The following is a 21,701-nucleotide window of genomic DNA, read 5'->3' as shown; positions in this document are numbered from 1 at the left end:
TTCAGAGTACGAAATTGTGGAAATTGTTCACGAGAGAGATGATTATCGCATAAGAAAATCTCGTTTGCCTTCTATAAATTACAACTCGAAACCTTCGGAAAATATATGACATATTTTGCACGTAATTAATTAAATTAGACAAAGATACTGCAGTGTATGCTGCTACCAGAGATTATTTTCAACCTTTTGGTGTCACGCGCTTAGAGAATTTATGCGCTTATTTTATATTATTTGCGATTAGAACTGACATTGAATAAGGATTATTTACATGCTATAATTGTTGAAATTAAAAAAAAAGTAATGTTTCAGGTATGATTAAATGACGTTCATACTTATTAAGACGGCAATTATCAGACACCTGTGGTACTGAAAGGTCCACCCTAAGGCTACATCAACGCCTATTTTCGTCTGAAATCTATGAATATCAATTAAAGTTTACGTCAACTCCGTGATATGAAATTTTACGAACCGTTCAATGAATAAAAAGTAAGAAGTATTATTTTACTTAGAATTGACAATAATATGAATAATTGAGAATAATATATTTATTATTCTGCCATCAGTGATTCAGGAAAAATTGAATCATGTTTCAAAGTTAATATTTAGTTTTTTAAATCAATCTATAGAATTTGGGCACATTTGCAGACCAGAAGTCACACATCACAATGTATGCAAGCCAATAAATAATTCATTAGTTGAGATATGAAGTAAAACTTAATACATTTTTGTTTTCGATGACTTTTGATTAAGAAATATGTAAGTGCGTATCACAATAAATATTAATTTAAATATAATATTTTTTTTTCCCTATATAAAAAGTGATGGTCTGCCAAGTGAACGCATTTTATTTATGATCTCATTGGCAGAAAGGTAGTTTCCATAGTTACCATCATGTGGCAGTATGTGTGTCTATGTACGTGTATTAGAATCATCCCCTAATATATTAATTGACAAATGACAGATGGACACACACACACATATAATCGATAGATCGACAGTACTAAATCGACTGATCGATAGTTATTGATTGGGCTATTTAATCCCCAAAAGTAAAATCCAATTTTGCTGGCATAATTGCATATTGCATAATTGCATAGGTAACATTCATATGGAAGCATGTCATCTATTGAAATTATCTATTGCATTGATAAAGACGTTTATGACTTAATAATATAAATTGTTTTTACTAATATACTTAATGAATACTTATGCAATTTAATTATTATTTTAAATCAATAATGATACATCATTTTGCATAAAACTTTTTCAAGAATGAACCATCAATATCACTATAAGTAGGAATGTGAAAAAATCAAAACACAAAGCATTCAGTACTTATTTCTTTAATATATTTATTTTTTTAAATAATGTTTGCTACACAGTAGCATATAAATTGAAATATATTTCTTTATAAAAAATAAATACTATAATATTTTGTAAATTGTAACACCTCTTCATTATCGCGGTGTGAAATGTAATATGATAAAAATATACCTCTTCATACTTTTAATTATTTTTAGTCGATATATTATAATTTAAATGCATCAATTAAAACTAGGATAGAGTGCTCAATAGAACCGCTGTGTTAACTCATGTAATCTATATCTAAACTGTAACCAAATTTACTTATTGTCTGATTATGTATGACAGATTATAAATAATCGAGAAGGAATAAAAAAAATGAAATAAAATTATTTAAATCATTCTAGTTAACAGTTTAGTTACTGAAAACTTGTTTGTTATATATTATGGCATTCAATTTAAATTGCGACAATTGAAAAACTATCATACTTCAGTAATTCCGATTTCTGAATACAATTGTTTTTTACTTCCTGGATAATTTTCTAAGATACAATCAAGTATTTCATTACAAATTCTTTTTCTTTTGTTGTACTCACGAGTGTAAAGATTTAGATTACTTTCAGCTTTTTTCTTAACTTCACCTAAATTTTCAGTTCCTGAAGATTCCATTAATTCATCTAATTTTTGTGATAATTTTTGGTTGCTTTCTTGTAATCGATGCAATTCTTTTTCTGCTTCTTCAAAGCTCATGCCACATTTAAGAGAATTCAGAAGAGCTTCTTGAGATCCAACTTCTTTCTGTAACTCTGGTAACTTTTTTAATTGTTCATTTGAATGTGCCTGTAACTCTCTTTCAATTTTTTTCAATTCATCCAAATTTTGCTTGCCTTCACTAGCAATACAGTACACTTTCTGTTTACCATTTACCTGTACAATTAAAAATATTGATTAGTTTTTATGCTACATAGTAGATAAATCCATTTCAACAAGTTTTTTTTTACCTTGACAAAAATTTTTTCATTATCTACAAGTTTGTCTAATGCCTTTTGCACAGCACTTTTAGAATGTTTTTCTTTATCCAAAGCAGCTGATACATCATTTGCACTATAAGGCCTATTTTGAATTTTTAGAAAGTTGTAAACAGCTTCTGATGTCATGATTTTCTGAAAACAAAATAAATTTTTTTATCTGAAAACAAAATACTTTATTTAAAAATAATAAATTAGTTTTTGTAATTTAATTGAAAATAGAATTATATTAGAGGTTCTTAGAAAATATTTATATGCAGATAAAAGATTTTTATCAAATATGTTTGACAATTGCAATAATTGAGTGATTGACATATGAAAGAATCAAGTATTTCGTTAGAAATTGTTAACTCTAATTATGATTAATAAATGATAAAATATTTTGTCGATTTAGAGATGTATGTCATATAATTAAATTTTCAACATCCAGGTTTTAGAGGTACATTGATAAAGCTTTAAAAAATATTGATTTGATTTACACTTTAAAAATTAGAAATCACACATTAACATGAATTTCAATTGAATTCAAAGGACTTGCATATGAAGACGGATCTTGTTATCATGATATTAATATAAATGATCTATAAAAACTCTATTAAAGAATTCCAGTAGATTTTATGAAATTATTATCGCATATTTTGGACTTATTATTTGTAATAGAACTTATATAACTGAAGTCAAAATAAATTTAAATGCATATTCAACTGCACAATAAAATAACTAAATAAACCAATTTAGTACACCTCATGTTGGAAATAATTCTTTAAAATATATAGGAGAACTACGACAAAATCTTGCAGTTGGAATAATAGTTGTCTGATCAGTAATAAACAATGTTAAGGGCTTCAATGGTAAAGTTATGTTCAGTCTTTTATACCAAAACAATGAGAAGTAATATCAGCGACGTTTGGTGTTAGAAAATCAAAAAATAAGTACAATTATCGTTATTCGAATATTGTCTTGAAAACAACCACTTGTACTTATTTATTTGAAACTGTCATGATTTGTCTCGAAACTTATAACCTATTTAACAAAAACGACAATGATTTTCAACGGCATATTCTGAAGAGAAATCTTATTTTAAAATAAATTAAATAAAGATTATACAGATACTTTTTTATTATTTAAAATACTCAAAGTTCTCATCCTTAAATCATTGTAACTTACGTCAAGGTATTCCAAACGAACAAACAATATCTTTTCCATAAAAAAAATCGTCAGCGCTGACACACAAGCATATATATGTTTAACATATAATAATCTTAACGTTTATTATATTGAAATGTTGTACTCCAAATCTCTAAATCTCTCAATTAGTAAAATTTACAAACAATAAATAATAATCAAAACTATCAATACCAAAACATTCAAACACAGGATTGTTTGAATGATTGTAAATTTTATTGTTAATGTTTGTTTAATGTTTATTGTAAATTTGATTGTAAATATGCTTGCATAATACGTATATATACATAGAGATACGTCACGTCGTACCATATATAACCTGTTTGCTGGATAAAGTGCCCTCTACAGATGTGATATGATAGTATGATATTTCGTTAATGTTTCAAAATAGATTGATTTTTTCTATCTATTGGTGTCCATCAGAAATAGTCATTGTCTCTATAAATAAAATAGCGAAACTTAAAAAAAGCTTGATAATTTGACTGTAATATTATTAAAAAAATTAATACAACTATTTACTAAACAAACTGTATGAATAATTATTATAATTATTGCCCTAAAACTATAAATACATTGAAAAATTCATCTGTAGAGCTTAATTCAAAAAAGAATTCAATGATATATTTTAATCATTATTTGATGAAAAAATTTTTTAATTAAAAAGCGTGAATTTTTGAATGAAATGTTTGGTATAATTGAATGTAAAGGATCATTTGAATTGACAAATTATTAAGATAAGAGCTGCATAATAAATCTGCTTTAGGATAAAATTGTACATAAAGATTACGTAATGATATTATCTATTTGTCATACTGATAATATTAAAATGTGACAACATTTATTAAAACCTGCTCTTATCTATGACTAATACCGCGTTCATTTTGCCTTAATTCCTTTGTACCAATGAAACACGTGGATGGAAATTACAATCCCATGTGTAGTTCTCCTGGACATATATATTGCTTCAGTTTAGAGTTCTTTATCTTTATTTGCGTTCGTCTTGGCTTTTACTGTCAGTATACTATCGTAACTTCCAGAGTGAACTGCCTTTATAACGGATGAAAGAGAGAGCAACGTGGTATGTTATTTTTTTTTCTTTAACTGTAAAGCCCAACAATAAATATAGTACATATAATCCATTTCTTAAGATTCTCGTAGTACATTTATTATGTTTACATTAATATAGAACTTACCTACGCACCTCTCCAGTCTTTTTCCGAGACATTTGTAAATGTATTTAAAATTTTTCATTAATGCCGTTTCCACAAATAATATAAATTAAATTTTTGTTAATTTCCAAACAAAATATAAACTATTAACAATGGCAAACATGACACTTGTTAAGTTGTGACTATGTAAGTTTGATAAAGCTTTTGCTTCTAACATTTACATATAAATTAATTTATTAATAATTATAAATAAATTAAATGTTTTATTTTTATAAAATAAAGCACTTTTGTAATGGATTTGAAAAACAAATTTATGGTGATAATACTTTGTAGTTTAATTGATAAACACCAGTATTTTTAATTTCATCGTATGTAATCAAGCGTTAATCGTTACGCAGGCTAGTATCACATCAACAATATTTTAAGAATTTAGTAAAAATAAACTTATTTTCTTCTCTCAACAGACATCATGTATATTATTATTATCGCAATTGTATCAACATATCTTGGGATATCGTTAGGAGTTCCCGTGAGTGATTTCACAAAAGGCAGCGATGCTCTCAAATTCGCTCCTTTGATAGATGGGTAAGTGATTGAAATTATCAATTATCTATGCAATAGTCTTTCATTGTTAGACCGATATATTTATATTTCTTGATAGGCATAACGATCTACCATTTACTATCTATGAAATAACAAATAATGACCTCAAAGAATTTGATTTTAAAAGAAATTTGACTAATGACCGTATTTGGGGAAAAGACGCCTGTAAAGAATGTATGACCGACCTACCGCGATTGAGAGCTGGCAAAGTAGGAGCGCAGGTATATATAATAATAAAATCATTCATTCAAAAGTTTATAACGGTAGTATTTAAAAATTTTTATTATTTATACAATACTAATTCATTTCATTGAGAACATTTACAAAAAAAGCAAAAACCAATAGCTTATAGTATCGAACTATTGATCATTTTTTCATTGTGCTAGTATATTTATAATATTAAAGCCTCAACTTAATTGAGTTAAGTGTCATTATACTTCTTTATCATTACATTTACAGTTTTGGTCAGCATATGTCAGCTGTAATTCTCAGTACAAAGATGCAGTGCAGTTAACATTAAGACAGATCGACGTTATCAAAAGATTGGTGCAGAAATATTCTGATGAGCTCGAATTTGTGACTGAAGCAGATAATATTGAAAAAGTTTGGAGGAAAGGAAAAATTGGTTCCATGATTGGTGTTGAAGGTGGACATTCATTAGATTCTAGCTTGGCTATTTTACGGCTCTACTATGAGCTTGGAGTACGTTATATTACGTTGACCCATACTTGCAACACACCATGGTAATAATTTGACAATCTAATATTAAAATCTAAATTTAACAAGATCATTCATTATAAGTATGAAGTAATCAACGTGTACATTGAACTTTTTTATCAAGTGCATTTTTGTTAAGTTGAGTTATTTAATTTTTATAAATATTCAAATATCCGTGACATGCACACATGCGCGCGTGTGTGCACACTTGTTAAGTAAAATGCTAAACTTTGAAGATTATATTCTTATAAACATAGCACAAAAAACTTCTTACAGCTCGTTACGTTTGCGTTCATGTAAAATCAGTGTTTAAAGATTACTATATGTATTTCAAAATTAGGTATGTGGCACATTTATGTTGCATAATATACTTAGAAATTTGTATAGCTAAAATTTAAGGCAAATGTGAAAGTTTTTCGCCGACATTGAAAAACCGAAAATAATTTTTACTATGTTTTAAGCTTAACAATGAATTATTGTATTTTTACTGTTATTCTGATTTCATTTAAGATTCACTAATTTCTCATCATATTTTTTCAGGGCAGATGGATCACCTACAATTAATAAGCCTGTGAATAATTTGACTGACTTTGGAAAGGTCAATAGTAACATTTTTATAATTTTACAGAATTAATTGTAATCGTTTACTTTATCAAAGATTAAAATTTTCATACTTATTGCTATATACTGCTATAGTTTTCGTAAGATTTTTTTTATATTTGAAATAACTTTTAAATATTATATAATTAATCGATGCATGGTACATTTAAATAGTAAATTGTGTTAACATGATTTCGTACCATAACTATAAAATGATACTAAACATTTTACACAGTTAATTGTTTGGGAGATGAATCGACTGGGTATGTTAATTGATTTGTCACATGTGTCACACAATGTGATGTGTGATGTACTTGCTGTGACCAAATCTCCAGTTATTTTTTCTCACTCATCGGTGTTTGCTCTCTGTAATCATCACAGAAATGTTCCAGATGACGTTCTGCGACAAGTAGTAAGTTTAACTCAATTATTTTAATAATTATTTTATTACAGGTGTATTTGGATAAATTATTTTACTTGCAGAAATCCAATAACGGAATTGTAATGGTTAATTTTTACAATGGATTTGTGAATTGTAACAAATCGAGAAATTCCACGTTAGACGATGTCGTTGGTAAAAATCAATATTAATTATAGTTATTTCTACTTTCAGTTCAATATTGTACTACGCTTGGATATTACGATTATTATGTCGGCTGTTTCAAACTTTCTCATTTTTCAATACAGTTTTAATGCAATAGAATGATAAATTTATAGTTAATAAAAAAGATAATCATATAAATTAATATACTTTCAGATCATATAAATTATATTACAAAATTGATTGGCGTGGATCATGTTGGAATTGGTGCAGACTATAACGGAGTGCCTAGGTAAAAAAATTAAACGTGAAAAATTTAATCTATTTAATCTAATTAATATAAATTAGTAAATTTTTAACTTGTGAATGTACTTCATATAGATAGAGGTTTTTATGAAATGTCTTTTTTAACTGGAAGTGTTGATTTTTCACGAATATTGTGATATTAATAGGTAGACTTCAGATCTAATACAAACGAATAATTCATAAGTTTTTTAAACATTTATTTTATAACAAGCTAATTATCATTTCAAAAATATTTTTCTTTATAGATTACATCATTTAAGTATTCACAATATTGATTCAGCTTTAACTTAATTTTATAAATTGATATTTTTTGTACATTTATAATTATTTTGTAGTACTCCTGAAGGTCTTGAGGATGTCTCAAAATATCCTGCGCTGTTCGATCGGCTTTATGATAGTAAAAAAGGTGAGCCAGACTGGAACAGAGACGATTTGGAAAAACTTGCAGGAAGAAATCTCATTAGAGTCTTGAAAAAAGTGGAACAAGTAAGTGTAGAGTACTTACAATTAGATTTTTAGTTAATATATACAATTTAAAAATAATACAGTCTGTAAAAGCAAGATTTTCACTATTTATGAAAAAAGAACATTAAATATTTTGAATCATTCTTCTTCATTATTAGACAGGAGGATATTTATAAATGTATAATTAATTTATAGGAAACCAATGTAAAATAATTATGGTTTTCAGATTCGTGATTCTTTGAAATTAGAATCGCCTTACGAAGACATTATAAATGTTGAGGAAATGAAGATTGCCCAAGAAAGGGAAAAACTCACACCTGGAATATGTCAAACGGCAAGAGAGTCAGTATTTCTTTTTTATAAATTTCTACCTTCAGGTATTTTAAAAACAAACTTCTTTTTAGGTGGACATATTTGAATAAATAAGAATTTTAAGAATATTTGATGTAATTAAAAAAATATTAAATAAAATATAAACACAGGTATGGGATATGATAAAATTACACCAAATTATTAGTTGCTTTTTCATCGACTTATGTATAATAAATGTTACAATAAAAAAGAAATTAATTATAGTATTGCAGAATCAGTTCCAAATTATTTAAATATGTCAAATGTGCCATAATAAAATTACAGCACAATGCCTAAAATCACGATGACTAAAATTTCTGTATCATAAACTGTTTTATTTGGATAAAAAACAACCTTTTTATCGACGTATGTACACATCTAAAATGTTCGAATATCAGCCTCTATTGCAAGAGCGAAAGTTTTTCAGTGACTATCAAACTGGTTCATATCACATATACAGAATTAAATAGTCGAATCGAATAGTAGATAGTTAAGATATAGATACGCAAAAATGAATAATTTTGTTGTGTTCTTACACGTTTCTTGTTTTGTATACACTATTTGTCAATCAAACTTTATCTATCAACCTTTCCAGCAACAATTTTTTTGTTGGTAATGTGTCATTACTTTGTAAATATTTTATGTCGCTTATTATAAAATTTTGAATTTACTTTTAAAATATTTCTACCACTCAGGAAAATATTTCATACTGATATATAGTTTTTTTAAATTGTATGAGTTTGGCGCTAATAATTTTTACAGGTTAATTTTGTGTTTCTTTAACATGTAAGTTTCACGATTGAAAAAATTTTTAAATTAAATTCTGAATTCTGAAAAAATTGGACAATTAAAATTTTAGGCTTTTACTGCAATAATTTTTTAATTTTCAGTTCTTTTTTTTATAAATAAAACCTATATATTCAAATAAAATCTTCTAAATATATCGCGTAGTCTTCGGGAAAAAGAAATACTTTTGGAAGCATTAAAAAGTATTTCAAATGCTGTAGGGAGAAGTTGAAAATGATAGATTACGAAAGGTTGGTGTGATTGACATAAGTAGGCTGTTCTACTGTCAATTTTATTTTTAAATGCTAATAGGGTTTCGCAAAATCTAATTAAATTATTAATCTTCTTTATTTTTTATTAATTATCTTATCTACAAATAGGAACAATCAATATTATCGTATTGAATAGGAATGCATTTGCTTTTGGAATTATATCTCTGTAGCACGTGTGTCACAGATATTTCAAGATATATTACAGCAAATATGATTCTTTACTGGACAAAAGCAGAAATGAAGAATGACAGTCTGCACGTTGTAAGCTGTTCCTGCGGCGCTCATATAGCTGGTTACATGGCGAAATATCTTATATTTCACAATTTCCAAAGTTACAGATATAATTAAAATTAAATTGTATTATCTGTTTTTTTAAATAAAATGTTAAAATTCTAATCATGTTAGTTTTACTATATTATATTTTTATAATTCTTTATTCATTTTATTATTACAGTAACTGTATCAAGAACATAATGCATATCGCACATTTTGATAATAAAACTATTGCAACAGTTGTCATTCAAGATTCATTCGTGATTATTTTATAGCTTATCTGACATGCTTGAAGGATTTCAATTATAATTGTCGTTACAGGCCTTGACCGAACGTATTCTTCTTTTATCAATTCAATGCCGACAACATAAACGAGAAAAGTAATCAACTAGTGAATGTACTTCATATAGATGGAGGCTTTTATATGAAATGTCTTTTTTAACTGGAAGTGTTGCTTTTTTCGCGAAGGTTGTTACTACCAGTCGGGATGTCAACTTTTCAGTGTGTTTCTTACATCGTTGGAAATAGTTTTTACTTAAAATTTCAAAGGTTTTACACAGACACATAAATGATACATTTTTGCATCCATAGGAGAGGCTAGCATTTTTATGCTGAACCAGTTGTAAACAATACAGTTTTTCCAGCCGGTGAAACACATACCAATCATTTCGGTAAAGTGGGTATAACAATAACGAAATAGTTTATTTTGGATATAACGAGAAACGTGTTTTAAGTTGATACATTTTTCAAAAATTTTGAAGGTTTTTTTCCAGTCTGAATGAAAATTATTTCCATAGGCTAAGCAAAAAATTAAAAAAAATGATGCTCTAAAGTACATATTTATAATAAATACACGTTAATTTTATTTTCGATCATAAAACTACGATTTTTTAACAAATAACAGGTATCCTTATGGGACAAAGCTGAATGAATTCAGAAGAAATTGATAAAGATATTTAAAGATTGAAGATTAAAAATGAATATATATTAATCTACTTGTACGACAGCAATAACATTGAAAATTAATAGCAGTTCTTGGTAATAATATCGTGTTTAATAAAAACTTTAACCATGAAAAAATGAAACTCGTTATTGTTTAAATGCTTATTTATGAATGCCATAAATTGTATTTATGAATATTAAAAATAAACAATTTTTCATTGTATCAAAGTGCTATTCGAGATGGATTTTATAAGATTATAATTATTGTCAAAAATCGATAAATTAGAAAACAATTATTGTTAATGAGTTGAACATTTTTATAAAAGTATAGGAGTGAAACAACCATCCTATCATGCATTTTCATTTTAATGTGATATATTTTAGTTTACTTTAATTGAATATTCAAACTTCTACAAAAGTTCAAGAAGAAGAAAGAAGAAGTGTAGTTTAGAAAGCTACTTAAGCTTTCGGGGTCGCTATTCGAACTTACATTCTCGAACTTCCTCAATTGCTTGACTTTATAATATAATTGCTTAATGTTTGATTTCATTAAAAAGTAACATAGTTTATCATTTTGATGAGCACTATATATCTACAATATTAGAACAATCTATATTTTAATGTGATCAAATCTAAAAACTAACTTTTGTAAATAAAAAAATTAATTTACAATTGTTTAGTAATACCAGTTTCCTACTATCACGTTTTTTAATCAATTTTTAATAGTTAATAGGTCTGATCAATTTTTTTCAATAGTCAAAAGTTTGTATGCACGATATGAGTCCGATTTGATATTATCCAACAAGAAAACTGTAGCCGTTTTATAATGCTATTTCAAATAATAAATCAATGGCTGTGTACTCCTTCAACTCGAAAACATAAAATCAAATGATATGGAGTTATAATATTTTTTCGTAGACATTATAGTGATTCATTAAAACGTCTTTCGCGTAATTAGATTAAATTCGTCAATTATCGGTAAAAATCTGCCGGAAGTCACTAATCTATAGAGTATACATCTGTTTATATATTCTACATAAGATAAAGAGCACAGAGGGTAATTTTGTGATATATACTCTGTTCAAATCGAATCAGATTTGAAGGATTTGTAATTGCTGGACATTGTGATCAAAAAGTTGACTGAACGGCTGCTGTTTAGCTTCATGTTTTAAGAGATAATTTACACTGACTTTATACGGATATTTGTATGCATTTATTGTTAAATTTTTCTATTCAGAAAAGTATTTTAATGAAAAATGTAATACATTCGTGTGAAATTCATAATAATACACGATGAATGCGAATTCCGAATAGAAATCTATAAATAAGATTTTACCTGTACAGAAGACCAATTTCCGAAGCGTAATGTAAGAGATGGCCGAATACTATTCTGTGGTGGGAGCAAAAGTCTCTTTTTCAGCGACAAACATAGTCGTCAATGTCACATAATACTCTCAATCAAATAGGTTACGTCGTATCGAATAGTAGTCGATCCTTTTGTTTTGCGTTTGTAAAAGAAAAAGTTTGTGAACTATGTGTACGCGAAAGTTGACAATTTGCTTGTACTTTTATACATTTGTTGTGTTGTACTCAATATGTGTCAAAGGTTTATTATTCAACCTTTCAAGCATGAATTTTTCTGCTGGTATTGTATCGCTATTTTACGTATATACTTTACGTTACTTATTTACGAAATTTTGTTTGAATTCATTTTACAAAATATTTTTATTTTTTGTTGCAATAACTATTGATTGAACAAGTTAATTTGTAAAACGGCAAAAACACTGACGCAGATATTGTTATTTGATTCTTTTTAATATAACAATCACGAATGAAAATTGAAAGTTGTCAGCATTATTTCATATTTTCAGCTTTATCCATATCCATTTTTCTTAAGTTTGCCGTATATATTCCAATTAAAAGTTTTATATACATTGTATTTTAATCATAGGTATTTCCGGAAGCGCCGAGAGGATTCCAAATGCAATGCAGGAGCTTAAAATGATGTATTATAATGGGTTGGTATCGAAAACATAAAGAAATAATTAATTACTTATTATAATAGAGATAATTTCTTACCAATGACGAAACAATCAACTTGATCACTATCATTTTATCAAAAAAGAAGGCTAGACTAGTATAGTTTTAGCACTATTTTTATAGTAGATTTTTTAAATTAAATCCATTGTTTTTAATTAAATCATTTTATAAATAATAAATATTCGTATATTCGGTTGATTTTTTTCGTGGATCATGAATTTGCAAATTATAAATTTGTAATCAATAGATCTTCAAATGCAACTTCATCATACAATTATACATTTGAGCAGTCAAGGGAACTAATGAAATACATGAACATAAGCAAACCATCAGTCCTTTACATTCATGGATATGAAGAACATCCGTTAAATGAAAGTATTCAAACTGTAGTATCAGGTATATTTATTTATCTAATTAATCTTCAAGAAATAGTTATCGCGTTCAACTTGCAGCAATTATTTTTTATAAAGCTCATCGTCAAACATAATATGAAAATAATTATACGACTACTCTTGCAATATTTAATTTATCTTATACTAAAACTTGAATCCCTTGTGATTCTCATGTATGTTAACAATCAGCGTATTTGCAAAGAGGATCAGACAATATTATCGTATTAGATTGGAGTTCCTTTGCATTTGGAAATTACATCTCTGTAGCGACACGCACCAAAGATATTGCAAGATATACTTCAGATACGATTCTTGACTTGGTGAAAGCTGGAATGAAGAATGACAGTTTACACGTCGTAGGCCATTCATTAGGAGCTCACATAGCGGGTTTCATGGGGCAATATCTTAATTTCACAATATCCAGAGTTACAGGTATGATTAAAATTAAAATAGTTAAAATATAAATATGTTATTTGTGGTCGTTTTGTTGAAGTATGATTTATTTAATTTTAACTTCACTGTTTTGTTAATTCTTCATTTTATCGTTAGAGTACCCGCATAACGATGAAAATTTAAATAACACTTTTTGATAGCAAAGCCTTCATTCAACATTCAGTTAAAATGGGTGCTCATTTGGAAAGATTTCAATGAAAATTGTCGTTGTAGGCCTTGACCCAGCGAATCCTTTGTTCTATCAATTCAATACCGACCATATAAACGAAAAAAGTGGTCAACTCGTGGATATAATTCACACGGATGGTGGATTTTACGGAGCATATCCTCCCACCGGAAGTCTTGACTTTTTCGCAAACGGTGGAAGTAGACCGCAGCCGGGATGCCAGCTTTTTGGAGTACCACTTTCACCGAGAGGTATATTCAAAATCATATCTATACGTATGTTAATTTCGATTAAATATCAATTCAACACGAACAGGTCTCTGCAGCCATTGGAGATCCTGGCGTTTTTACGCGGAGTCCGTTGTAAACAATACAGCTTTTCCGGCCGTACGATGTAACTCGTACAAATCATTCCGGCTAGGTGGCTGTAGCAATAACGAAATAGTTTATTTTGGCTACGCTATGACAAAAAACGTTTCGTAAGTTGATAACATTTTTCAAAAATTGTGAAATTCTTTTTCTTTGAGTGTGAATGAAAATCATTTCCTTCTGCTATACAACAATTAAAAAAAGGATGTTATTGAAGACAACAACAACGATATAACAAATTTAACGATGAAATATTAATAATTAACTAACGTTAATTTTATTCCAGGTCAGGAAATTACTACTTTTTAACAAATGATAAATATCCTTTCGGGAGAGGACTGGACGGAGTTAGAAGAAATTAGTAGTAGGCAATATGCGACGATAAATAATTAAAAATCAATATTTATTAATCAAATTGTAAGATAACAGTAAGATCAAAAATATAAATAGTATTTCTGATAATACCATGTTTGCAAATCCGATGTGTAGCATTTGAACGAGCCATTTATTCCATCAGCAGTATGGCAATACAATGGCCATCAGAGTTTGTAAAAGACACTTTTGGAAGCGTGTCTACACGTAATTTCTGTTGAATGAAATCGTAAATTGGCATCATTACTCATGCGCATGTGCAACAGGAGTGCAAGAAAATTACGAGACTTACGAATTACTATCACACTTGTCACCGCGGCTACCATAGTTGAGATTACCATTTTCATCGATTTGCGTTAATACTACTGGTTTGTCATCATCTTTGTGAATCTCGGCAAGAAATGAGTTCCTGGTGTTAAATAATCAACAGGAAATGAATTGTATTGAATCGACAAGATTGAATGGAAAAGGAGCCAGCGAATGACACTCGACAAGAGTTTTTTATTTATCTAGTCTGAGAGTACTCGTTAAAAACTGATTACCATGCGCTCCTCCTCATTATCGGATAGACTACGGGAGGCGTAAAGCCATTAAAGTTGGTAGAGAGGCAGGTAGTGTACGCGCCCATGTCCTTCCAGTAAAGCCAGTCGCCGATTTCAAGTTCCGGCAGCATAACATCCTTGGCGATGCAGTCGTACGAGTCGCACGTTGGTCCCCAAAGAGTCGATAAGTGCTTCTTCTCGTTCTCCGCGTGTGGCTGCAAATCCATTCGTAATCCGAGCTTCTACGTTTTCTTCCTCGCTCTCTTCGATTGCGCTTTATTGACACTACTTTCTTCGCGTTATATTGCTCTTCGCAACGACGAATTATTTTCTTTCGCGTACACTTACAATTAGTTACTTTTGAGCTTCGATGCTCGAACTTTGCAAACGGAAAATCCAATAAATCGGAATTTAAGAGACTCCGAACGCTTCCCAGAAAAATTCGTCGCATTGCACTAAATTGAACGTCGAACTTACTGCCAATGCGTTCCAATCTATTAGATTGTATATAAATCATTGAAAAAAAAAAAATCAAATATCAACTATGTATGGGTTCAATGAATGTCGATGGCAAGATTCCAAAATTGTAGAGGCGCATATGTATTGATATATGCGATTGCCAATTGCATTCAAACAAGCGATCAAAGTTCGTATCGAGTTCGCTGATTGCCAATGCGCTCTACTTCTAGTCCAATTCGTGCGCGCTATACTGTACGATCAATGCTCTCCCAGTAATTGTTCAAATCTCATCGCTTTATTCCAGTAATTGAGCTTGCCATCGGATCTATGTAATCCAGTATATTCAATACGCAAACTCCAATTATCTGACGCGTCAATATCATATTTCCCTTTGGCCAGAGAAATTTTAACGTCGCGCTTGTGCGCGTGAATATTCAAAATTATAAATCTTTACACTAGTCATACCTTCCACGAATAAACAGCCAGAAAACAATTCAGCAAGTAAATGGCCGATAAAGGGTCACTTGTGAATTGTTGCAGCATCGTGACATCGAGGAAAAATAAGCAAAAGTGCGTGATCGATAATGCAGACTCTCACCTTGTTCAGAACTTTCGGCAATCTGGCCTTCATCATAACGAGTTCGTCCCAGAACGATCCGTTCACGCCGTCGTTCACGTAGTACATGCGCTTCTTGCAGCCTTTATCAACGACGATCCTCTTGCCGTGCAAGAAGGCAACAGCCTTGAATGCTGAGCACACGTAATACTGGCCAGGCTCACTGATCACACGAATTGACGGATCAATATCCCGCAGAGCTTCGTTGATAACGTCTGCGAACTAATTTCAACCGATGTAGATTGTATATCGACACGTGTAGCGACATGTGTAATGTGTCGCGAATCTGTTACGTTGCGCGCAACAGACAGGCACAATGTATTAAATAACGGATCGGTAACAAGGCCGCGATCGAGCTATATATATATATATATATATATATATATATATATATATATATATATATATATATATATCTACCTCGACGCACGGTGCGTGCTATAACGTCACTGCACAGTTGAGATGCCGCGCAGCTATTGTCAAAAGTTCAATTGTGATCATTGCGTGTACCATACGCAATTCCCATAGATTATATGCTATTACTTAATTGTTGGATCAATCGACCAGAAAGAGATACGTAATCTAATTTATAAACGCTGTGTTATACGTAATTACCGCTACTCTGATCGCGCGTTCATTAATGATCTTACACATATCTGTATAGCAGGCGAATCAAATGATTGAGCGTATGTCCAAAATTGGATATCTAGGTATTATATTTGAATGCATGATTTCCGCATTAGTCACGATTAAGCAAGTCCCGATGGCGTTATAATCGCAATCCACTTAATTGATTATGTATGTATCGCCGTTTTAATATGCAACTATGTGTTAATTTTCAAATGTTTGATCAAGTTTTGGTTTTTGTGATGTAAGCAATAGCCGCGATGTGTTATTTGCCAATAGATAATTAATACAAATACATTCAAAGCCAAGCACCAAAAAAGCCATTCGCTACTATTCAATGTTAACTAGAGTAATTAATTATTATTTCCAGCATTTGGCAATAATGGTTTTTATTTCAAGGTTTCTGCGAAAAGACTACAATTTTTTTTCGTAATATTTTAAATTTAATAGAGTTAGATATTATTTGTATAAGATTTGAAAAAAGATTTTCGATTTGTACATTTATACAATCGACTGTATTGTCAGAAGCATTACTATATTAAGAAGCAGCAAATTTAAAAATTCATTCATGCTATTAATTGTGAAGGTCGGGCTTATTTCGTGTACATATCGATTCTACACGATTTGATTCTAGATCGATTAAAAACTTTTGTTTATTAAACATAATACTTACCTATTGAATACGGAAAATAAAATATTATTTTCTTAAAAAATGAAATATTATTTGTCAATCAAATTTTTTGTAAAAAATTTAGATGTTTAATTGTAACCTTTTTTCTCTAATAAATATTATTTTCTGTTTCTTGTGCAATTAAAAAAGCATTATGTTAAGAAAATGAAATTTATAAATTCATGTAGCATCAAATTGTGTAAACTCGGTACCTTCACGATTCTGACCCGGCCCTATTAAATATCAACTTTCAGTATAACATTGTATTACTTATTTCGAATTAGAAAGAATTAAAAAGTTGTATTTATATAAAGTTAAAATATCTTACCTTTATTTGATATCAACTAATGTATCTGTCACCACGAGTTTCTTTATGAAGAAACGGTATTGTCATATTTTTAAGGTAAAATTGTTAGCAATTAATCAATGATCAATGACTATTTAAAACTATATTAATGTTCTTAAGTACGTGTATCGATATTCTTAATTTAATTTTTCTATGTGAATTGTAAAAAGTTGAAAATATTCAAGAAGATTTTGTTTACTTTTTTTATTAGCGAAGTAAATTCTATTATTACATTAATCCAAGATATCGATAATTCAGTAAATTCGAATAATTTTCAAATGTATGTTGTCATGATTTTTATAAGTCTAATTGCTCGCTTGTCATGGTATAATTTGAAATCACAGTACGAAAATTACGAAAATTCGAATAAATGATGAAATACCGCATAAATGATTTCTGCGTCGAATCTGCGGAAATGGTCACTCTACGATACGGCTACACTATCAAGCAACATTAACATTATGCAATATATTGTTGAACTGACAAACAGTGACTATATTTTCTCGCTATACAAAAGAGCTCGCGGCCTATCCTTATACAGTGCGAATGCTGGCGGAGCGCCAGGGTCTTTAACATTCCTGCCGACAAACAAAAGCACACTAATATATCTCTATGAGCGGTTGGAGACCGGTAAGCACACTGTAAAGAGAACAAACGAAACAAACGGTGGACTAAAAATCGAAGCGTACAACCTCGGACATACCACAAACACACAATGCAATAGCAGCAAAACAACGAGTCGCGATGGATCACCAGGGCAGGGCCCAAGTGTGCTTCCAAGTGGTGGTGGTGATCTTCTTGACCTTGCGGTAATTCCAATTGGTGCGGTAATAGTCGTTAAGCCAGAATATCAGATGCTTGTACTCGAATAGCAAATCCTTGAACACGAAGCTTCTGCGAAGCCGAGAAAAGTACGACCATACCTCGTCGATGAGAAACTCGCTGTCGCCGGGTATCCCGCCGCCGATGTCGATTAGTTGCACGTCGTACAGGCCGTACGAGTGGGCCACGTCGATGAGATATTTGCAGATGCCAATGCCGCGGCTAAGTGCAGTCACCTCGCCGCACGGGCTGCCCACGTGGAAGCTGAAACCGTGAAGCTCGAGGCCGAGGTCGCGGCAGCCGCGGATCAGGCGTACTGCCTCCTCGCCCGGATCGCAACCAAATTTGGTGCCGAGGTAGACGTCCGACACGGCTGCGTCGTTCCGGAAACGGATGATTATTCTGGAATCAAGGGAAACGTGGATCTTGATACAACTTTCAATTCGAAGATGACCAGTGGCGTCGTAATCATTCAAAACCAACGTGCGTGTCATAAGATCAGTCGTGTTATTTGTAAAAGAGCCTCATTGCGAAGATAATATAGATTGGAAAATTAAGAGAATTTCCGAAAGCAACAGTTGTCGGTGACGGCAACGACTTTCCTTATCGCGTTGTTATTACAAGACGGCCATTCTCACGATGAATACAGTTATTTCAAGTCGTTTTTTCCGTGGCTAAGCCATCGAAATGATAATTCGCCACAGACATGCATGACACTGTTTTTGAAAATGCAGCGTCAATGATATCTAACAGGAAAGTCGAGATAATATATTGATTATATAATTAAAATAACATCTTTTTCTTCGAATGCAGAATTAAAAGATCGAACTTCTATTGAAACTTTGTAATAATCAATTGGTAATAGCATTTTTAGAGTTTCACGCGAATCAAAAGATATTAAAACATAATTAAATACGCACTTGGCTTCCGGATATAGTTCTTTAATTTTTCTCAGTTCCCACATACTGTCGACCGTCATCCTAGCAACTCCAATTTTTCTGGCGTACAGAATCTGAGACGGAGTTTTTACTGGATTGGCAAAGATAATCTTGTTGGCCGGCACTCCATATGCCATCACGTTGACGATCTCTTGCTGCAACGAAATTGTTTGCTTTTTTACGACAAAGTAATAAATATTTCGATATTTAAAAATAATCGTTCACCTTCGACGCGCAATCAAAGCTAGCGCCCAGAGCAGCCAGAGTTTTAATGACAGTTGGATTGGGGTTGCATTTCACAGCTGAAAATCGAACGTACGTCATTGAGTAAAGTTTAATTTGTAACATTCAAACGATGAAGTTTGCTTCGCTCGCGTTCTGACAAAATCAATTGCTAAATTCATTGGCGAGTTGCTTTTGCGCGCTGTTAAAGATCGAACTTTTTTTTAGATCAACATCTTGAGAACTTCCGCAGCCACAGGTAGCACAATAGAGAACAATGACTCGACAAAGCGAAACCGCACGTGAAATTCTTTTCGTTAAATCAATAATAAAATTCCATAATAGAGAGAAAGAGCGCACCATAATGAGGGACGACCCGAGGTATTCTCTCGATCCAAGTTTTGTGCTTGCTAACAAGATCCGCAACGTCGAACAAGTGGAAAGGATCCTCGAGATTCTCCAGTGCAATGATCTTCCTCATGATTTCGAGATCGTCGAGTTTGTCGTCGAAGATACGAACTTCATCGAAGTCGCTCGGGAATCTCGACGGGAACAATGAGAGTGTCATGATGATTCGGTGCTTGTCGTGGTCGTGTCTCTTGCAATATTTTCGACTCCTCGTTAAAACGAAAGATATCGTCGATTCGTTACCGTTCGACCCGTCGTCGACGTCGACCGAACAGTTTAATTATCAAAACTTTGTAGGGTAGAATTTTCGTACGAGTGCTTCGCAAGCGTCGGAAAATGAAAAAAAATTTTTAAAATAACGTCACGAAAAACTGAGCTCGTACGGTCGACCGGTACACACGGTCAGGCTTCAACTTCTGCAGAGTGCGCGAATGCTGCGCTACGGTTTTATAGTCTTGTTGCGCCTCGACTATTGTTATCTTCGTCTGTCTCACCCACGACGCGTGGCACGATGATAAGGCGCGTAATTTTTTATTTTTACGCCGCTCCGAGGAGACTCCCCGCAAGGCGGAAGCGTAGCAGAGTGGGGTATCGTGGATCAAATGGGCAGTGCGAGCGCTCCATTGCTTTTCCATTGATATGTAATTACGCGCTGCTATAATTCTTGCGTTCTTTATTGTTTCATCATTATTCGTCGATGACATTGACGAAATTTCTATAGATTTCTGTTTTGTAAGACAAATGGATGTTTGCTCTCCATCCCTGTTCCGTACATTTACAGTGAAAACATAAATCACCCTATTCCCTGCTCAATATTAATTTCTCGTTCATCAATAATTTTTTGCTGGCCAAATTTATTGCAGCCATAGAAATTTGTCATTGAGAATTACAACAAGCGAATCTATTAGAGGTGAATAGATTTTTCATTTATTGGCAGTGATACCTAATATTACGTCAACATTGTGATATCCTTTGAAACCATGCACGCCATATTTCTTTGCATATTCATCAACTCTGGAAACATCTGGTTATTTAATGCTTATTTGGAGCAGCCATTATAATTTTATATGATTATGTAAAATAGCAAGTATCAATGAATCGTATATAATATGATTTATAATGTATGTTTGATGATTTTAACGTATATTTTCAACTGATATCGACTTTTTATATTTTCGATTAATTTTGCATAAAATAAAAAAGCTTTTAACTAATTGTAATCGACACCACTTTACAGAAAATCTCAGATGCTAAACTTACAAAGGAAGACTCTTGGCCGCAAATAAAGCGTATAACTGCTTTGGAGCATTGTGAGGTATTATTTCTAATTTTTCAAAACGCGGGGTTCCCAGGTTTTATCTTATAACGTATTAGGTTCTAATCATTATTGATAACCGTTGTTGAAAAATAACTCTCATAATTAATGTACAACTGAAACATATAACATTTTCAATGCATTGTCCTGTCATATCAGTATCATAAACGCAAATTTGAATACTTCGCCTACTTTATATCTCTTTTTCTTTTTTCTTTGTTCTTTCAACCCTATAATTACTTTTAATGCTCATTTTCGGTGCGCCCTCAACGCAGTCATATTAAACTTGAATTTAAATAAATTCAGTCAAGAGAATATTTTATTATCACGAAAGATTCAAATAGTTCGACGAATAATAAATAAATCAATCCAACGAATTTGAAACGTCTATTAATCGCATGATCA

At 31.1% G+C, this 21,701-nt stretch overlaps 4 protein-coding genes across 8 annotated transcripts; 2 read left to right on the top strand and 2 right to left on the bottom strand.

Annotated features, from left to right (window-relative positions):
• Positions 1–1,335: 1,335 nt before the first annotated feature.
• On the bottom strand, positions 1,336–4,590 carry LOC131663484 (homologous-pairing protein 2 homolog). Of its 4 annotated transcripts, XM_058933925.1 has the most exons (4): positions 4,417–4,547; positions 3,825–3,953; positions 2,304–2,465; positions 1,337–2,229 (listed from the first exon to the last, which is right to left on the bottom strand). In XM_058933925.1, the coding sequence occupies exons 2-4, from the start codon at positions 3,825–3,827 to the stop codon at positions 1,786–1,788; spliced, it is 609 nt and encodes a 202-aa protein (XP_058789908.1). In that variant the 5' UTR covers positions 3,828–3,953; positions 4,417–4,547; the 3' UTR covers positions 1,337–1,785. The 4 variants fall into 4 exon arrangements, with proteins under 4 accessions (XP_058789907.1, XP_058789908.1, XP_058789909.1 ...); XM_058933924.1 differs by lacking the exon at positions 3,825–3,953 and having other exon boundaries at positions 1,336–2,229; positions 4,443–4,590; XM_058933926.1 differs by lacking the exon at positions 3,825–3,953 and having other exon boundaries at positions 1,338–2,229; positions 4,417–4,550.
• On the top strand, positions 4,472–8,514 carry LOC131663483 (dipeptidase 1-like). Of its 2 annotated transcripts, none has more exons than XM_058933920.1 (11): positions 4,472–4,593; positions 5,149–5,269; positions 5,346–5,508; positions 5,747–6,030; positions 6,545–6,602; positions 6,840–7,016; positions 7,088–7,178; positions 7,362–7,437; positions 7,787–7,937; positions 8,143–8,258; positions 8,321–8,513. In XM_058933920.1, the coding sequence occupies exons 2-11, from the start codon at positions 5,154–5,156 to the stop codon at positions 8,340–8,342; spliced, it is 1,254 nt and encodes a 417-aa protein (XP_058789903.1). In that variant the 5' UTR covers positions 4,472–4,593; positions 5,149–5,153; the 3' UTR covers positions 8,343–8,513. The 2 variants fall into 2 exon arrangements, with proteins under 2 accessions (XP_058789903.1, XP_058789904.1); XM_058933921.1 differs by lacking the exon at positions 4,472–4,593 and adding an exon at positions 4,748–4,870 and having other exon boundaries at positions 8,321–8,514.
• Positions 8,515–12,056: 3,542 nt separating this feature from the next.
• Positions 12,057–14,340, top strand: LOC131663502 (lipase member H-B-like). The gene is made up of 7 exons (XM_058933952.1): positions 12,057–12,185; positions 12,492–12,558; positions 12,828–12,976; positions 13,162–13,404; positions 13,639–13,842; positions 13,907–14,069; positions 14,246–14,340. The coding sequence occupies exons 1-7, from the start codon at positions 12,074–12,076 to the stop codon at positions 14,319–14,321; spliced, it is 1,014 nt and encodes a 337-aa protein (XP_058789935.1). The 5' UTR covers positions 12,057–12,073; the 3' UTR covers positions 14,322–14,340.
• A 45-nt stretch (positions 14,341–14,385) lies between these two features.
• LOC131663501 (ornithine decarboxylase 2-like) lies at positions 14,386–20,417 on the bottom strand. Its single transcript, XM_058933950.1, has 8 exons — positions 19,934–20,417; positions 19,577–19,653; positions 19,334–19,506; positions 18,515–18,815; positions 15,931–16,170; positions 14,874–15,088; positions 14,624–14,740; positions 14,386–14,545 (listed from the first exon to the last, which is right to left on the bottom strand). The coding sequence occupies exons 1-8, from the start codon at positions 20,139–20,141 to the stop codon at positions 14,533–14,535; spliced, it is 1,344 nt and encodes a 447-aa protein (XP_058789933.1). The 5' UTR covers positions 20,142–20,417; the 3' UTR covers positions 14,386–14,532.
• Between the last annotated feature and the right edge of the window lie 1,284 nt (positions 20,418–21,701).

Source organism: Phymastichus coffea, unplaced genomic scaffold, assembly GCF_024137745.1.
Source record: "Phymastichus coffea isolate CEN01 unplaced genomic scaffold, Cenicafe_Pcof_1.1 PCOF00036, whole genome shotgun sequence".
In the NCBI taxonomy this organism is placed as follows: Eukaryota; Metazoa; Arthropoda; class Insecta; order Hymenoptera; family Eulophidae; genus Phymastichus; species Phymastichus coffea.
This window is presented reverse-complemented; position numbering and strand designations above follow the sequence as displayed.

What these genes read in the sequence shown, in the direction of transcription:
- LOC131663484 (XM_058933923.1), bottom strand. Translation starts at nt 3,536, where the DNA reads ATGGAAAAGATATTGTTTGTTCGTTTGGAATACCTTGAC. An exon ending in TTCGTTTGGAATACCTTGAC is followed by an intron (nt 2,466 to 3,497) that starts GTAAGTTACAAT and finishes TTTTGTTTTCAG; the next exon opens with AAAATCATGACATCAGAAGC. An exon ending in ATGAAAAAATTTTTGTCAAG is followed by an intron (nt 2,230 to 2,303) that starts GTAAAAAAAAAC and finishes TTAATTGTACAG; the next exon opens with GTAAATGGTAAACAGAAAGT.
- LOC131663483 (XM_058933921.1), top strand. Translation starts at nt 5,154, where the DNA reads ATGTATATTATTATTATCGCAATTGTATCAACATATCTTGGGATATCG. An exon ending in ATTTGACTGACTTTGGAAAG is followed by an intron (nt 6,603 to 6,839) that starts GTCAATAGTAAC and finishes CATTTTACACAG; the next exon opens with TTAATTGTTTGGGAGATGAA. An exon ending in GACTATAACGGAGTGCCTAG is followed by an intron (nt 7,438 to 7,786) that starts GTAAAAAAATTA and finishes ATTATTTTGTAG; the next exon opens with TACTCCTGAAGGTCTTGAGG.
- LOC131663501 (XM_058933950.1), bottom strand. Translation starts at nt 20,141, where the DNA reads ATGACACTCTCATTGTTCCCGTCGAGATTCCCGAGCGACTTCGATGAA. An exon ending in GCTTTGATTGCGCGTCGAAG is followed by an intron (nt 19,507 to 19,576) that starts GTGAACGATTAT and finishes ATTTCGTTGCAG; the next exon opens with CAAGAGATCGTCAACGTGAT. An exon ending in GAACTATATCCGGAAGCCAA is followed by an intron (nt 18,816 to 19,333) that starts GTGCGTATTTAA and finishes CCTTGATTCCAG; the next exon opens with AATAATCATCCGTTTCCGGA.
- LOC131663502 (XM_058933952.1), top strand. Translation starts at nt 12,074, where the DNA reads ATGTGTACGCGAAAGTTGACAATTTGCTTGTACTTTTATACATTTGTT. An exon ending in AAGCATGAATTTTTCTGCTG is followed by an intron (nt 12,186 to 12,491) that starts GTATTGTATCGC and finishes TTTTAATCATAG; the next exon opens with GTATTTCCGGAAGCGCCGAG. An exon ending in AGTACCACTTTCACCGAGAG is followed by an intron (nt 13,843 to 13,906) that starts GTATATTCAAAA and finishes CAACACGAACAG; the next exon opens with GTCTCTGCAGCCATTGGAGA.